The sequence below is a fragment of the Lutra lutra genome, chromosome 6, assembly GCF_902655055.1.
Source record: "Lutra lutra chromosome 6, mLutLut1.2, whole genome shotgun sequence".
Taxonomy (NCBI): Eukaryota; Metazoa; Chordata; class Mammalia; order Carnivora; family Mustelidae; genus Lutra; species Lutra lutra.
Genome location: NC_062283.1, coordinates 146,966,055 through 146,984,445, shown reverse-complemented (window position 1 = coordinate 146,984,445; position 18,391 = coordinate 146,966,055). Strand labels below are relative to the sequence as shown.

Genomic DNA, 18,391 nt, shown 5'->3' with positions numbered 1-18,391 from the left:
TTTCGGAAAACTGACGAAGGCAGACTCTGTCGGTCTTAACTAAGGGTCTCCTGTTTGTCGCCTAATTGAGTGCTTTCCGTGGAAGCTCTCTGTGTCTATTTGGAGGACGATGCAGTTTGAATTCTCTTGTGGGGACATTCCGAGCTTTCTTTATTTGCTTATGTTTCCACTGGAGGAGGTCAGCGGCATATGGCACCATCTGCTTGACCACACAGAACTCGCTTCGGGAGTCCCTGGGAGCGGGGTAGAGCAGCTAGGCTGCTGTGGGCAGGGCTGCGGCTCTGCGTCTGCTCACTTCCCGGCTAGAGACAGCCTCGAGCACTCCGTGGCTTGCACCTTCTCTCGTTCTGAGGTCCACCTCTTCATCCCCACGCCTGCAAGGATTGTTCCAGAGTTAAGAAGGTAAAGACTACGGGAGCTTTTGTGAACGCATCATTTCCCGTGTCTGAGTCACTGGCAGAAAAGGAGAGGTTAGAATTAAAACAGCTGGGGGAGGAAATGTTTTAACACACTTGAAGGTAAATTAAAGATAATGTCAGGCTCTGGAAATGTAGTGAGAGAAAAACTAAGTCAATTTCTCTCTCACTGCTTTCTCAGAAATGCCAGAGTAATACATCTTAGCGGCTCCCCCTGGCCTCCTTATTTTCTTGCAACCGTGGAAAAATTCTCCCGTTATTTGGGCGCTCCCTGTGTTCCAGGCGCTCTGCTAAGGGTTTGTTGTTCATTTGGGATGTAAAAAATAGGTTTGGGTTTGTTTGCTCAGTATTTACATTTCTTGATCAGCCTTGATCGTCACAGCAACCTCACGTTGATTTCACCGACGAGGCCGTGATTTCTAGAGCCGTCAAGTGGCTGAGCCTGGATTTCCAGCCAGAGCTGCCTAACTCGGAAGATCCCTTTAGCCTTTCCTGGTCTCTAACGGTTGCGCTGTATGGCCTTTCCCAAGCACCTGTGCCTGCATGCAAGGTGGCCCCCGGTGGCCTCCATGTTGCAGAATTTCGCTTATCTGTGGCTCATGGGCTGGATTATCACCTCTGCGCTCCCCTGCCACGGGCTGCCAACACTCCTGTCCTTTCTCCTCAAGTCTGTGAGCGATGTACTTGTTCTCCACCAGCCACCTGTGGTTTCTCCCCTCGTGCACCACCTGTGTCCATCATCTGACCACATCTAACCGCAAGGGCGGCCGGAAAGGGGGTCCTTCCACCTCTCTGCCCCGGGAAGGGGAAGATCTCCTTCTCATTAGTGAAAAGAATAATAGAGCAGAGGAGAAAAAAGAAACCATCATAATTCTTCTGCCAGAAACTAGCCACTATTAATAGATGGCTATGACTATAGAAATAGATGGAGATGTGAAAGATATAAATATACACATTATTATTTTACAAACCTGAATCATGCTTCTTTGTTAAGCCATTTTCACTCAGTATATTCTTACATTCTTCAAAGGCCTGTACTCACTGGCTTAAGGTGTCTGTTGTACCGTGGGTTCATGGTCATTCAGCATCCCCTATATGTAACCCCTAGGTCTCTCCCATCCTTGTATGAATGACCTTTTAGGTTTTAGGTCCTGGTGGTACACAGGGAGACTCCTTCCACTGAATAAGGGGCCTCCTCCAACATTAATAACAGATGTTTCAAGCAGCTGGGAACCAATTTAACATAGACTCATGGGTAACCACGTGCCCTCAAGGACTGCCAGAGACTTTGTCAAATGATGAGTTAAATTCCAAATCTGCTAAACCCTCAGTGGCTGGGAAGTAAAGGTAATTTGGAGTGACCTATTCTCCTTGAACCTATTACGAGCCCTGGTAACAGGAGCTTTTCATCTATATATAAAACGCTGCTTCAGTAATTTTCAGATGATGTGTATTAAGCTCATGGGTCAGACTTGACCTTCGGAAAAATTCAAATAACGTATACAGATCGGTTTCCTGGCATTTTTTTTTCCTGTTCTCTATGCTTTCCTTTAAAATGTCTTCGTGTGTCAGCAGTTCCTCCTCGATATCCCCCTCACTCACCGGACTGTGATTGGCCTGAGCTTTAATATCTGGCAAGTGCTCCCCGCTCTTGTTCTCACCCACAACCAGCTTGTGCTTCAAGCCCCGATCACGTCACTTCTTCCCTCTGTCCCCTCCTCACACCTGACCTGCAGCCGGATTTCACTTGAGCACAGGTGGGAAGGGAATGCCCGGTAGGGTTGGGCTTGAATTCTGCACCTGCTGTGCCTGGAGCCGGCGCTCAGGGCCGGCAGGTGAGTGCCGGGAGGGCCGCGTCGGACTCTCCATCGTGTAAGAACCCACGACAGATAACGGGCACATGGCTTCCTCACGGCTACCCTTGATGATAAGAAATATCTCTGTTTACAGAAACAGGACAGGGCAACAGCTTCGTGGTTATTTGTTGGTTTGTAAGCTCCATTGATTATTGCTCTCATCGTCTGAAAAATAAAATTCTTTGTCATTTCCTTGCTTCCCATAAACAACGGAAGTGAATTTGCTGGAAAGGTTCTCCCCCTAACATTCTAGGTAGTTACCCATCCAAGAGGGAAAGAGGCAAAATATTTTAAAATATTTTCAATCTACCTGCGTTTGCCCCTGGAAAAATCTTTATACCATCTTGTCTCCATATGGCACTAAATTGGCTGATTGCCACATTCCAAAAAAGGTTCTTTTATTCAATACAAGTAGGGTGATCCCCCAGACTTCCATCTGGAATAAACTCAAGACACACGACACATATTCACCCAGTAGACGCCTCCTTAAATAATTTAGCCTCGTGTCTCTTTTGCTAATCAGTTCTAGGACGAAGTCAGTAAAATTGTTTAATAACCTTATGGCACTGCTAACCTTTCCTTTTTTAGGCAGTTCCTTGGCTAGTCCTATATTTTGTTCTCGCCTATACAATTGAGAATCAGTTTAAGTTAAAAAAAAAAAAAGAAAGAAAGAAAAGAAAAGCAATAGTTTCCATGGAATCCTTTTTTTTTTTAAGTTTTTATTTATTTGTCAGAGAGAGAGGGAGTGTGCATAAGCAGGGGGAGGGGCAGAGGGAGAAGCAGGCTCCCCACTGAGCCAGGGGCCCGATGTGGGACTCCATCCCAGGACCCTGGGATCATGACCTGAGCTGAAGGTAGATGCTTACCTGACTGAGCCCCCCAGGGTCCCACCTCCCTGGAACCTTGATCCCTCTTTATCGATAGAGAAAGAGAGACTCAGAAGAGTGAATTTACCTGAAGACACATGACCAGTAAGAGGTATGGCAGAACTTGAAACCCAGACAGCTGAACCCACACTCCGCCGCCACCACACCAATCTAGGAAGGGAGTTTGAGGAAGTGCGGGTAGAACCAAACCACCCAAAACCCACCTGCCTGTGATTCCCCTGAACCATCACTGGTATGGCATTAGAGCCCCGCTCCACGCGATGCTAGTCAGGGTTTTACTCAGGGGCGTGGTGGTCCCTTGTCTTTTACAAGGAAAAAAAAATCTGACATTTCCTTTTTAACACCCTACTCCTGCCTGGACACCGAGGAAGACTGCATTTTATCCCCTGCATTTCCAATGCCAGCTGACTTCCTTTTCTTAGTGTTAAGTCAGCACACAGAGGGTTTGCCGAGGACTCCACAAATCCTAGATCCCAGAATCCTAGTGAAGAACCATCCTTCTTCTGGCCAGATTGTATGGAAGCTTTTAGGAGCTAATGTAGGGACAGTGAGTAAAACACATGAATATTCAACATCCTGCCATCGCTGCCGCCAAACTGTAAGCCAACGTACATCACTCCTCGAAGTCGAGTGCACGGAGAGTGGGCTGCTGGCTTAATGCCTGCTCGTTAGCGAGAGACGGGGTATGTTAGAACCGGGCAACCTGGAGATGTCTGTGGGACGTGCCGCCTGAGAAAGGTCAGAGATGTGGTGCATCAGTCTCTGCAGGGGCCTGGCTTTGTGCCCGAGAGCAGGCCCTCTGGGAGAGTGGGGTGTCTCAGCTTAGGCAGGCCTAAGGTTAGTTTTCATTTCCCCCCATCAGAAATGTGTGGGAACTATGCATGAGTACTGTGTACCTTCCAGACTGTCTAAGCAAGTGTAAATGTTCTGGAAGAACATACCTTCTGTCTGTTCTCCTGCCCAAGACTATCTTCAAAACCAGTCTGGGTGGCCAGACACAAGCCCCTTTCCGCACTTGGAGCCTCACTTGTGATTCTGAACTTCAGTGAAGGCTGTGCTGATTTTTGTGTTTGGGTTCATCTCCGGGGTGCTCTGTACAGCCCAAGAGGACACCCCCCCACCCCCGGTTCACACCCCAGGAGCAAAGCAGCCCAAGCAGGTGCACAAGAAAGAACTCAGGAGTAAAACTGAGAGCTACGATTAGTTATGGTCTGTGACAACTGTAGGCAAATCACCCAACCCATGAGTCATCTCAGTTTCTTATTCTGAAAAATGGGATAATAATAATACTCTTTATTCATGGGATTCATGGGAGGCTTAAAATGGTGAAGTAGATGTGAAACTGTTACGTAGATTCTTTTGTGTTATTAATAAAGACTGCAGGGAAGTCCAGGGTCTCCCAGCTATGACTGTAGGGAGTTCATCCTAAAGCTTGAACTCGTTTCTGGGCAAGTCTGCAGTGCGATTCTGCTTGCAGGGGCACAAGGCTGCGATGCCTGACCGCCTCAGCTGTATTTATTTTCCCACCAGGGTATTTGCACCTCCTGCCTTTACACATTTCCCCCAGGCTCGATTCGCCACACCATGAAGTCATATCATTATGCCATTTTGGGGTTGGAGACTGTGAGTCTGGTTGCTTTGTGTGTTTTGAGTTTCTTTCTGATTTTAGAATATGTGCACACGTGTGTGTTCACCCGCCTGTGTGTGAGTGTGTGTGTGTGTGCATGTGTGTGTCAGGGGGTGGGGTGGTTGGGGGTGGTTCTCTTGCCTTCATTGTTGGTTATTTGTGTTTGCCCCTATCTCAGAGTCCCTTCCTTGCCCACCTTCATTAAAGTGTTCCACCTGTATATATACATTTTTTTCAAATTAAGCTCCAACTATGTGCCAATGACTTCCAATGGTTGGGGAGAAAATGATGATTTTCAAGGTAATTGTGTCCCCGGGAGAAGTGACAGTGCAGTGCGGGAAGGCAAACAACAGGACGAGCGCCAGGAGCGGACACCCCGTGGCATGCTAGTACAGGGACTTCGGGAGGGAGAGCCCACGCCAGGGACCAACCCGATCTCACGCAGGCCAGGCTTGCCAGGAGAAGAGACGTGGTGGGCGTGGGATCTGGAGGATGGGACGTGGAAGCGGGTGAGGGGACGGTGTTCAAGCAGAGATGGCAGCAGGAGGGAAGGCCCAGAAACACAGCCGCTGCTGTGAGCCCCAGGGACAGGGGCCGGCCCAGTGGCTGAGCAGGACGACTCCGGAGAAGCTGTGGAACCCTGGCCAAGTGGCTTGAAACTCTAGGGTCTCGGTTCCCCCCTCTAATAGCAGCAACTACCTCCCGGGGCGTTGGGACGATTAAAGGAACTATTCATTTTTTAAGGGCTGACACTGGGCCTGACATGAGTGAGCTCCATGTAAATCCTGAATACAGATAAACCAGCTCACGTACAAGATGTTGAAGCTTCAGAGCATCTTTTTAAGAGTTTTGTTTTGTTTTTCCCCTGACTCTAAAAGCACAGACGGTTTTTCGTAACATGTATCGTTGGTTTGTATTCTAGACGCTGTCCCGAGTGCTGGGCCGTTTTCCCCTTCGGAAGGATCCTCCCGCGAGTATTTATTTGTCGGGATAAAAGCAGCCGCGCGCCATGGACCTCACCGGGTTGCTGAAGTCTCAGTTCCTGTGCCATCTCGTCTTCTGTTACGTGTTCATCGCCTCGGGGCTCATAATAAACGCCGTCCAGCTCTTCACTCTCCTCCTCCGGCCGGTCAACAAGCAGCTCTTCAGGAAGATCAACTGCAGACTGTCCTACTGCGTCTCCAGCCGTAAGGGCTTCCGCGCGCTCCCCGCTGCGCCCTCCCCGCTGCGGGGTCACGCGTGGGGCTCCCCCCCCCCACCCCCCCGCTTGCCCTGTGTCCTCAGCCGCTTCTCGTTCTTTCCTCGTTTGTTTGGGTTTGAGATGACTGTGTCGTCCTCACTCTGAGCCAAATTCTCTTCTCGCGTGTCCTGCCAGTAGCCCACCACTCGGTTCAGGCACGGAGGGGAGTTCTCCCGTGGAAAGTACGCGGGGTTCTGTCTCTGGGTTTGTAGTCTCCCCCTCAGAAGCAATCAGCCTGAACAGTTCCTTGGTGACTGTCTCGGAAACAGCATACGTGTGTGGAAGGGGATAAGCTACGTGTGTGTGGCTCTTGGTGTGGACACGAATGCAGGCGGGTCTCTGAGTGTCTGTCTGGACCCGTGATACATACTCGTATTCTTTAAAACGAAACGACAGTACAACATAGTGTTCCCTTTCTTGCATCTTATCTTTACGTCTTTATTTTGAGAGAACTGTAGATGGATGTGGGATTGTAAGAAATGACACAGAGAGCTGCTGTATACCGTTCGGCCAGCTGTCCCCAGGGGGAGGGAACCCCTTGCATCCCGCCAGGATGACGTCCCAACAAGAAGACCAACACTGACACAATCCACCAGCCTGATTTAGATGTGTCCATTTTTATATACATGGATGTGTGTGTGTGTGTGTGTGTGTGTGATTACGCTAGACTATTTTAAACATGACTCATTCTCTTGGCCTGAATTTTAAAACGGAAATGAAAAGGGATAAATCAGAATATTGGGAGTGCCTAGAGATGGATTTTGTGGTGGGTTGGCCTTAACTTTCACCTAGTCTCAACAGTAGAGAATGCAGTATGTCATTACCAATTATAGACATAGGTATGAATGTATTGAAAAAATAGGAGATCTTTCAAATCAAGCAATTTAAAAATCTCAGTGACAGTATGCCAAGAGTCCAAAATTATTGGTATCTTTCTGAAGCCCTTTAAATGAAACAATCAAATTCGAACTTGAATCACAACAATACAAGCTGCGTACAATTATCCGAATGGATTACTACTGATCCAATCAGTTATTTTTTAAACTTCGAGATACTAACTTGTGAGAAAAAAAAAAAAAAGAAACATCCTTACTCATGATTTCTCTCACCAACTCAGAACTTACACATACGTCTGATGCTCTTTCTGATGTGGTGTCCGTGCTGACCCCCTATGTTAGTGTGTTTTACACAAATACGTCTTGAAAATATCCCTAAGACCATAGAGGCAAGTTAAAACTGAAAAAAGAATCTTTCTTCCACGTGTCTATGCATATCGGGTGCACAGTCATTCAAGGCAAGAGTACATAATGCAAGTTTCTTTGTCATACATTGTACTCTCACAAGGGTCTGCGATACTTAGGCATCTGGAAAAGGGACAATTGTCAGAGCAGGGCAGAGGCCGTAGGAGGTGGCCTGAGCCTAAATTGTAGCTATGTGAAGAGAGAAGAGTTTGCATAGTCAAGGGAAGGCGCTGATTGTCTGACATTTACCTTCCTATTTTTTTTAAAGGTTTCATTTATTTATTTGCCAGAGAGAGACAGAGAGAACACGAGCAGGGGTAGGGGGCAGGGGCAGAGGTGGGCGTTAATCCACTAGGACTGTGTCTTTACAAAAGGGGAAATTTGGTCACAGCGACAGACGCGCGCAGAGCAAAACCATGTGAAGACATGGGGAGAGGACCCGAGGCGGGCAGTCTGGGGCCGATTCTGTGCGGCAGGCCCGCGGGGAGCCGACCTGTCTACACCGTGATCTCCCGCTTCTGGCCTCCAGAACTGGGAGGTAGTGTTGTGGGTGGTAAGCACCCCAGTTTGGGATACTTTGTTGCAACAGCCTGGGAAAACCAGTACACTTTCCTTTTCTAAGTCTCTTCCAGTCGGGCTTTACTTTGCGCTTACGGGTGGAGGGAAGCTGCGGCGCCAGTATGTGTGGACCCTGGGATTTTTCCTCGCCCTCCTCGCCCTCCTCACCCTCCTCGCCCTCCCCCGGCTTCTGCTCACCCACCCGGCCTTGCTTTACCGGTAGCGCAGGAAACAGAGAGGATGCAGATAGACTGCGCTGCTCTCATTCATCGACCAATCCCGGGAATCCCTCTTCCCACCTCTCAAAGGCAGGGACCTCCAATGAGCCTGGTGGGGCTGGTAACAGCAGATGAAGAGGACAGCGACAAGCTCACCGGGAGGGGGTGGGCCCGCGCGCGTCCAGCCATGATTGACATGCGGGTCTTCCAATGAATGGAGACGGGGGCTGCTCTCTTCTTTGATCCTGTTTGTCTTGTATTTCCAACTGGCGTTTGTTTTTATCACTTTGAGTACACTATTCAGGTCCAGAACAGCTTTGGCTAACCACCAAAGCCATCTGCCTGGGAAAAGTAGAATTAAACGGCCCTTCAAACCTGGAGAAAGGTCTCAGAAGTCAGGGAAAGGGAATTGCTTACACATAATGCAATACTTGGGTCTGAGTAACCATCTCTCTGGCTATTAAAGGGGGCAATCCATCTTCTCTTCCTTCTCTTTGGCTTGCATAAAGAAGTCATAGCAAATGAAACAATCTCAGGGAGGCATTCTGTCCCGGCTCCCAAGTGCCTGGCTTTTGTAGTGTCAGGGATCCAGGACGGTGCCTGCCCAGCCTCGTTCAGATACAGGGTCTTCTCTTCCTAATTAGTGTGATGCTCCCCCACGGCCAGCCACTGCGCGGAAACCATCTTATTTAGAACTGGGCTTTTACTTTGCGGACCTTTCCCACCCAAAGCTCGTTGCCAAATTAGCTCTTTGTACCAGCACCATTGTGTTTATTTAGGGGGAAAAGGATTGGGTCTGCGATCTGACCACAGCGGCCTATTATCAGCTCCATTCGTCAAGAAATAGCACTGCTATCTGCTTGATGTTCCTGGAGACGGGAAGCACATCCACTATCCCAATGGTCTTACCTCACGTAACGGATTCAGGAAATGGAGTTTGATAGGCAACACTGGACTTTTTTATTTTTTATATTAACATGTAATGTATTATTTGTTTCAGGGGTACAGGTCTGTGAACCATCACGCTTACACATTTCACAGCACTTAACCATACCTTCCCCAGTGTCCATAACCCAACTACCCTCTCCCTACCCGCTACCCCCAGCAACCCTCAGTTTGTTTCTTGAGATTAAGAGTCTCTTATGGTTTGTCTCCCTCCCCAGTCCCATCTTGTTTCATTTTCCCCTCCTTTTTCCCCACAACCCTCTGCTCTGCCTTTCAAATTCTTCATATCAGAGAGATCATGTGATAATTGTCTTTCTCTGATTGACTTATCTCGTTTAGCATAATACCCTCTATGTCATCCCCAGTGGTGCAAATGGCAAGATTTCGGGTTTTTTGATGGCTGCATAGGAGATATATATATATATATATATATATATATATATATCTACACCACATCTTTATCCATTCATCTGTTGATGGACATCTAGGTTCTTTCCATAGTTTGGCTACTGTGGACATTGCTGCTACAAACATTTGGGTGCACGTGCCCCTTTGGATCACTACATTTGTATCTTTAGGTTAAATACCCAGTAGTGCAATTGTTGGGTCATAGGGCAGCTCTACTTTCAACTTTTTGAGGAACCTCCATGCCATTTTCCAGAGTGGCTGCACCAGCTTGCATTCCCACCAACAGTGTAGGAGGGGTTCCCCTTTTCCACATCCTCGCCAACATCTGTCGTTTCCTGACTTGTTAATTTTAGCTATTCTGACTGGTGTGAGGTGGGATCTCACTGTGGTTTTGATTTATATTTCCCTGATGCTAAGCGGCGTTGAGCACTTTTTCAAGTCTCTTGGTCATTTGTATGTCTTCTTTGCAGAAATGTCTGTTCATGTTCTCTGTCCATTTCTTTTTTTTTTTTTTTTTAAGATTTTATTTATTTATTTGTCAGAGAGAGAGAGGGAGAGAGAGCAAGCACAGGCAGACAGAATGGCAGGCAGAGGCAGAGGGAGAAGCAGGCTCCCTGATGAGCAAGGAGCCCGATGTGGGACTCGATCCCAGGATGCTGGGATCATGACCTGAGCCGAAGGCAGCTGCTTAACCAACTGAGCCACCCAGGCGTCCCCTCTGTCCATTTCTTGATTGGATTATTTGTTCTTTGGGTGTTGAGTTGGATAAGTTCTTTATAGATTTTGGATCCTAGCCCTTTATCTGATATGTCATTCGCAAATATCTTCTCCCATTCTGTCGTTTGTCTTTTGGTTTTGTTGACTGTTTCCTTAAAGTATCTAAGGGTACTGTCACTGTGTGAGTGGACGCCATGTTTAACTTGAGTAGCATCATTTCTGTTATCTTAAGTGTATGTTTGGGTACGTGTGTGTGCATCTATGTTTTATGCATAGTAGAGGGATATATAAATATACCCACACCCACATACATATATAATCCTTTGTATAAGAAATTATATTTTACGTAGAGCGCAAATTTCAAGTAAGGGTAGTAAAGAAACAGCAAATTTGGTAAGACACATGTGATCCTGAATTGTCTGAGCAGATGTTTGTCTTTGAGCAAGGCATCTTAGCTGTTGATGTGGTTTATGAATAAATTACTCCTCCGCCAAGGTTCCCATTTGTTTTCATAAGCATTAAATTTCACTTGTGACTTAAGTTACAGCTTTCAAATTAGGTTATAAGTTTGACTTTGGTGTCTCGTAACTTCATAAGACGATGGTGTGTGGTCTCCAAAGTGGGGTAGGTATTCCCTAGGAGGTAAACAAGACAGGCCGTTAGGGTATAGAGAGAAATTCATGTTTCTGATTTATGTTTCCTTTGTCATTATACAGGGATAAGATAAAAGACACTTAAAATATGTTATGAATTTTATAAAACATAAAATTTGCATGTGCTAATGGTGCATATTTAATTTTTTACTTAAATAATCACAAAGCATTTGAAGACCACTGCCTGAGTCTATGGGTTTTGGTCCCAGCATACTGGAGATAGAATTTAAGTAGCACAGAGTTTGAGGCAAGGGAGAAACGGGCTGCATAGACACAAGTTCCAAAGCAAAGGGAAGATGAGAGGCAAAGCCCCTCATTTCCTCTACTTCAGTTGATCTTGGGTCCAGAGGGGAGAGGAAGCATTTCCAAACAGTTTGAGGCATCCCTGCTGAGGCCAGTCTCTCCCGGGTCTTCAGAAAGGAATTAAAAGTATTCGCCCACCTCCACATTTTGTTTTGAAGGAATAAAAAATCCTAGAAATGGCTTGGTGTTTTATCGTAATTCATAAAATACATATGAAACCCCCATATGTCGCAGTGCAGAGGGGCCATCCCGTGGAAACCATTGAGTCGAGTGTTTTCTCTCCCATTCTCAGGCTGCCTTCGCAGTCTGCATGTAGCTGTTTTGGGGTAGATTTATTTGCATGACTTGTGTCTGGGGCCATGGGAAGGGGTGGGGGCAGGAGTGACCTGCTCTGGTGTTCCCGAAAGGAAGCTGCATTGGGAACTGTGTGTCCCGGATTCCTGTGTGCTGGCCTAACCCCCTTGGTGACAGGTCCTTTGTTTTTCCACTTGTAAAAGAGAGAAAGAGAATCTCACATGCTATAAAAACGTAGGGTGAAGGTATTCTTGCTGTTAGGACGCACTTAGTCAGCAGGCGTGGGCCAGACGTATGGAGTGTGTCCTCCAAAGAGCTCTGGTAACCTGGAAAGGGGGAGGAGGACGTCGTGGTTGGGGGGATGGAGGGATGTGGGAGGGACACGCTAGGGGCTGAGGAAGACCCGCCTGGGAGGCGCCATAGCTGTGTCATTTCTTGCAGGACACTATGTGGAGGAGACACTGGATGTGGCCCACAGCCTTGGGAGGAAGGAGTCGGGCATGTGCAGAAAGGCACCCACAACACGGTCAAAGACCTGTGGGGACAGGAGCTGTCTGGGAACAGCAAGGCAGGTGGGAAATGCTGAGCCCCTCCTGTGAACCCTGAGGAGCCTGGGAGAGCTTCCCTTCAGGGGACAATGTGTCGCAGGGCAATGTGTGCACGGAGGAGTTGTTCCGATGACCTTTCGAGTCCCTCCCAGCGTTAAGAACCTGAGTCAGGAATATTTATCCCATAGACAGGGCTGCAAGGTGCCTGCCTAGGCCTGGGTGCCGAGAGAGAGCATCGAAGGCTTTCTAATGAGGCAGCCCTCTGAGTTTAACACGGGCGTACGGGGCCCTGTTTCAGAGAAAGTGGACCAGATGGAGATACGCTGGACGTTCAAGGCATGTTTACCCCCTAAAGGAGGGGGAGGCTGGAGTGGCGTCAGTTCCCTGGGCAGGAGGAGGAACATCCTTAAAAAGGAGGCCTACTTGGGTGACCGCTTTGCCTGATAATGGCTCCCAGGAGGGACATGATGGGCACGGAGGGGAGGGCTTCCCCCCTGCCTCCTCTTCCCCCTGTGTGGGTCCTTATCTGCCCGGAGGGTCTTGAGGGTGACCAGCCTTTCAAGTTTGCCTCCAACCGGCAGGGTCCCAGGTTGTGGGACTTCCAGCTTTATAATCAGGACAACCCCAGGCAAATTGACAAGTTAATCTCTGTAACTTTGGTCAAGGGCAGGAACCCGGACCTAAACCTGTCTCCAGAACTAAGAAATGAGCTAATGTTCACCTCTGCTCCTTGTGCCTAAGGCCTAAGACAAGAAACGCTATGGCTGTGTGCACTCCCAGGCACTAATTTTTTACTTAACCTGCCTTTTATCTTGTGAATTCACCACCTCTCGTTGCAAAAGGGCTATCTTTTGACAGACCCCCTACCGTGACATTTTAGTTTGCACGCCTTCTGTGCAAACACCACAGCTGATCGTCCTGGGTTTTGTAAACACGGGCCTTCGTGTACCCTGCTTCACCTAGTGTTCCTTTCTCAGTGGGGATGAAGGAGCTGTGTGCATTCAACAGGAATTATTTTAACGGGAGACTTCCGTTTCGAGCTTGACTGTGTCTCACCGACGTTGCAACGGGAGGCCCTTTTCTTACTCTTCTCATGATCATTTAAGCCAGGGCTTGACTGCATGGGGCAGTTCCTGGCTGAGATGGGCAAGTGGAAAGCCATCTTTTATGCCATTTTCACCAAAATAATGGGTGTGGAGCTCAGGACTGTTTTCTTGGGACAAAAGAGGGGAAAGCCACATTTGAAGAATAAGGCGATGCCTTCCAGCAAAGGGCACTGGGCAGGTGCAGGGTGCAGAGCACTGGTTAGTGTGTGACTAAGGACCTCAGGTCTTCATCAGGAAGCTCTGTCTCAGTCCCACCATCTGTGAAGCCCGTGCTGGCTCTTCCCTCAAACCCTGGGAAGAGTCACTTCCTTCCGCGGGGCTCCCTGGCACTTGTCTCAGTCTTGACTTACCTTATTGCTGTCGGGAATGTGAGCTCCCCAGGGACAGTGATGTTTGATTGGGAGTCATCACAGTGGCTGGCCCCCTCTTGGCACAGAGCAAGAGCCCTCCCTGTGACGGTCGTGTGGATAAGTCAGGGGACCACCCTGGCCTGGAGTGAGCCGCTGTGCACATGGAACGCCCCCCTTGATCCTGAAAATATGTTCGTGTCACCTGCAGGTGTGGGGACGGGAGGACCCATCTGGACTCGTTGCATTTCACTGTTTCTAAGTCATAATTACTGAGTGAGCCCAAACCTGTCTCTGGAGTACTGATCTCGTATAACACACAGGAAGGAACAGAAGACCATGTGACTCACTCTTGAGTAATATGGGAGAGACCTGAGTATTGTAGGATTTCAGTTACTCTTGTCTGGACGAGTCGGGGAAGGCTCTAGAAAGGGAATGACATCAGCCAGACCTCAGAGAACAGAAACCTGGGGGAAGGAGAGAGGCAGAAGGCACGTGTACCCGGACTCCCACTTGGATGGGGCCGAAGTAGCTGTCTGGACTCTACTAGCTCACGGTGCCCAGCTGCAGGGAGGGGGCTGGGATCGGCGTCCACCAACCACCGGACTCAGCTCCCTTAGCTCCTCTGTGCTGGGCGCCCTGATTCTTGGTAGATGAGTTTTCTTCCCCCAGCATGGCTGCCAGGAGCTTCAAACTCTCATTCTAATTGCTTCTGCTACCGAGGAGGAGAGAGCCCCCCCCAACCGCAGCTCCAGGCCTGGCCCAATCTGAGTCACAAGCCCATCTCTGTAACCAGTAGAGCCGCCAGTCACCGGTGCCAGCTGCTAAGATACTCCAAGTCAGTTATGACCACAGCAGCACAAACTTACAGTGTATCATATTATGAGACAAAGGTAATAACTACTCGAATCTCACTGCTCCTTAATTAGTGTATTGCATTTTACTATTACGTCTCTTCTGGTGGTGATTTACACCATGGAGGCAGCAAATCTGTACATTGGGCTCTTGTCTTTCCCCTGGAGAGCTGGTTGGGAAACATTTTCCAGCATACCTCTGTCTGCACCGTCGCTCTGGACAGGGAGGAGTACGGAAGTGACCTTGTGCAAGTCACGTGCCCCACACTGAGTGTGGGCTTCTGTTACTCAAAGAAAGAAGGACCCACCTGGTCAAAGACACCAGCCGTCACAGTGGGCGTCTAGGGGTGGACGAGTCGACAGAGGGCCTTGCCAGGGGTCGTCATAGCACAGGCCCAGGGGTGAGCAGGGAGGGGGAACCAAGATGACAAAGGGACTCACCCTGAAAGCCAGGTGCAACCTCGCGGGGAGAGAGGTCTGTGCACCAGGGTCGCCGGACGACCCATGCTGAGGTGGCCCAGGGTAGGGCAGGGAGTGGGTAGTGCTGGCCACGCCCAGACAGGGAGGGCTGTGCCGAGGGGGCTGGGGTAGCCTCCAGCCAGGCACAGGGACCAAAGGTGCCTGCTGGATTTCACTCTGTTCTAAGACTGTGGGTCGTTTCTCACTGGAAATCTTCCGGGGCCAAATGGAGCCCCTGCCAGGCCGTCGCTTTCCCCAGGATGGTTTGGATGCTCATAAACACGAGACTGTTCATGGGCAATGCATAGCTTCAAGCAGACAGGGGCAGATCCTCATCCCGTATCTCTGACTAGAGGCAGGATTGGTGGAGAAGAGGTGAGATGAAGTCAAGCACCTTCCCGTTGGGGTAGCACACACACGCTTGGCCCTTTGGGTAGGCGAGGGAAAGGCTTTCATCCTGGGCTGGGATATTGTCGGACCCATTGCAATGAGCCTTGAACACAGGCCTCCATCTCAGCCTCCCACCAGTGCATAACCCACCTGACACCCCATACATCTTTGAAAAGCAAACGTGCAAACAATGGAAGGCCCTTTGAGTTAATCTGGTAAACCTCTATTGAGTACCTACTGTTAGCAACTCCCAGGCATTGTGCTCTTGGTTCTGGGCACGCAGAGAGGACTGTGACCCAGGTTCTGACCCAAGGTGCCATGTGCCCCATCTCTGTCCTCTGCTGCATCCCCCCGCCCCCACCGCCCCAATGTCATGCCTTGACTTCCCAACAGGAGGACCACGTTTTCCTCGGCACTCGTGTCTTTGCACGTCTCCACACCTGTGCTTGCTGTACTCTGGCCCCTGGCATGCCTCCTTGTTCCATCTGCTCGTCGTTCAGAAATGTTGAGAGGCAGGCCAGAGCCCGGCACAGGGAGCCCGGCACAGCGCATCCTGAGGACAGTGTGGCAGGTGGAGATGAAGCCGAGCAAGTGCGGGAGGGGAGCCCACGCTACTTAAGGCAGGAGGTGCCGTCACTGAAGAAATCACCTTAAAAGAGAGCACTGGGGTCTCAGACGCTGCCCGAGCATTTCTGGAGCTTTCTTGAGTGGAGCTAGGCAGGTGCGTGGGAAACGAGGGGTTGTGTGAAAGCTGTTTGACTGCGTGCGTGGAAGCCCGAGCATTCTCGCTGGCGGGCAGGGGTTGTCTGCCCTCCTGGGGCAAGAGGGCTGTGTGCTTCACATGGTCCCCCAAGGACAGAGAGACGGGCTCGGGGTGGCCTCTCTGGCTCACGGCTTTCTTCCAAGAGCCCTGAAACATCGCGCTTTGCTTCCCTTGTGTGTTAGTTTATTCTCACCCAAGCCCACGATCCTGACGTGGGGCTGGAAGACTTTGAAACCGGTATCGCCGTCTAGGCTTTGGGGCAAGCATGTTACAGCCTCCGTCGTCGGGCTGCGAAGGATCCTTGTCCCATCGGGTGGCAAGCGCACTCTAGGCAGTCTCGAGGATTCGGCTCTGGTTGAATGTCATCGTCTGTCTGTTCTCTGTAATCCCTGTCAACAGGGCGAGGAGCAGCGGAGAGAGGCAGGCTTGTCTGAGCAGGATCAGCTTCTCAGCTCTAGGGGCAGAGAAGGGTTGACGGCCCTTCATGCAAGGGTGCGCGCTGAGGTTTTCCTGGGGATGCACACGAACTGACTTTGTCTCCTCCCTCCGCTCTGATGCTTATATTCAGCGGTAATGCTGTATCCATAGAAAAAACCAGGTACATACACCGGGGACATCGTAGTGGGCAGGTGACTGTATATGGAGACTTGGAGAGTGTGAGCCACCAGGAGGACCCTTGGGATTTTTATTGCGGTTGAGGTGGGAGAGATGGTTCTACCCGGTGGTTCAAGTGAGTGGGCCTTTTCCCTCTGGCAAACGTCTCTGTATTGCGTGTGTGCGCTTGACACCAGGACATAAAAGACAAGGACGTTGGAGGCTCAGAAAGAAATTACTGTGGGTTGGAATCCGGTTGCCGTCCATAGCAATCTGTGCCCGAGGGCCAGACCTGAGAGCCGCACTCATGCCGAGGAGCCGGGATATTTCTGTGTGATTCCCAGGAGGGCCTGGGCGGAGCCAGAGTCACTAGAGATTTATGTATATTGTGTAGATCCAGGAGTGTGCAAAGTAGCAGAGAAGGAATGAGCTGTGACCTCCAAGAGCCTGAGATCCAGCACATATCTGCCCACTGGGTCGGACACACATTCCAACCCCTAGATATACAGAAACTCAGCTCTGGGAAGTCATTTACAAACAAGCAGCAGATTTGAAGCGCAGCCCTCGGGGGTATGCAGGGGAGGGCTCCTAAGTTAAACAGGATTAGTGTGTGTGTGCCAAACTGTGAAGACGCCTTCCTTATCAGTATTAAATTGTATTTAGGTCTGTAGAAATGAGAAGTGTCTGTAGATATTCCCTTTTGGGGATTTAAGTCAGTATTTAAAATCCTATATAAAGGCCATGGTTGTAGCCTCGCTAAAGGACCGATTGTCCCCAGGAAGCTGAATGTGAACCGATTTTTGGATTTTTTTGAGGCTGCAGTTAGCTTGCCCTGTTGCCTTTATCTGAGTCCTACCTGAGGAAGCTAACAGAACAGGTTTGGGAGTCTCCAAAAGCCTAGTTTTGGAAGACTCCAACTTGCCATCCAGTCCAGCACAGTTCGAAATGTACTTTTGTGAGTCCTTCCCCAGCAAGGATTCTGGTGGCCGAGGGCAGGCCCCAGGCTCACACTGCTGGCCCCAGGACTGAACAGTCTGGCAGCTCCTCTGGAGTGTGGTCAGCCAGAAATGGGACATAAAGAGGGTCACAGAGAGCAGACCGGAGAAGTGACGTCCCCCCTTACCCCGCACCCCAAGGGCAGGTGCACCCGCTGACCTGCAGGACCCAGGCCAGCCAGGCTGGTTCAGTTTCTGCAGCCAGGAGACTGCTTAGAAGCCCCAGGGCTGAATGACCCCAGACCCCCCACAGTCCTTGCCTCACCTTGTCTCCAGTCTTCTTCTGCCTGTCTCCTTCCATCCCAATGGTCATGTTGGGATTTGAACACGCCATTCAGCCTGTTCTGCCTCTGGCATTTCTGTTCTTCAGCACATCCTCGTCAGGTCTCCAATCCCTCCTTTGTATCTGGGCCTCGACTGACCTCATTGATTCACTCAACAAACATGTGCTGAGCACTTGCTCGTGCCGCTCACTGGCCTAGGAGCAGGGCAGACAACGGAGGACACCTTCCCTCTCCCTTGGAGCTCCCTCCCAACCCTCCCCATGAGCATGGCTGCTGACCCTCCAGGAGTCGCCTAGCCTCTGACAGCCTCTTGCTGCCTAAGTGGCCCCCTGACCTCAGCCCCCTCTCTGACCGCACCCTGCCCTGTCCGCATGTGGGTCTAGTCCCAGGTCTCTCCCAATCTGTGCTCTCAGACTCCCCTTGTTGGACCGAGCACAGACTCTCAAGATGGGCACTAAAGGAAACTAAAAGAATGATTCCCTCCTCTTGCCTTTGTTAACATCGTTAGCATATTTTATTGCTAAATTTGTGAAGACTTTTTCTAGGGGCTTAGCGACATCTTCCTCACAAATGAGCAGTCTCTAAACCCTTTGCTCCCCAGATGTAGAGAGATGGATGTGGGCTCTTGGATGAATTCAAGTCAGGCAGCGAAGGAGGAAGCGGACGATCCCCTCTGGGCCGGGATCCG

General features: G+C 49.9%; 1 protein-coding gene across 3 annotated transcripts in view; it reads left to right on the top strand.

Annotated features, from left to right (window-relative positions):
• The window catches only part of AGPAT4 (1-acylglycerol-3-phosphate O-acyltransferase 4), a 111,627-nt gene that overhangs the window by 28,499 nt on the left and 64,737 nt on the right, over nucleotides 1-18,391 (top strand). For all 3 annotated transcript variants that reach the window (XM_047733624.1, XM_047733623.1, XM_047733625.1), the window contains exon 2: nucleotides 5,709-5,973. In XM_047733624.1, the coding sequence (XP_047589580.1) occupies nucleotides 5,796-5,973 (178 nt within the window). In that variant the 5' untranslated portion in view covers nucleotides 5,709-5,795. The remainder of the gene's footprint in view (nucleotides 1-5,708; nucleotides 5,974-18,391) is intronic.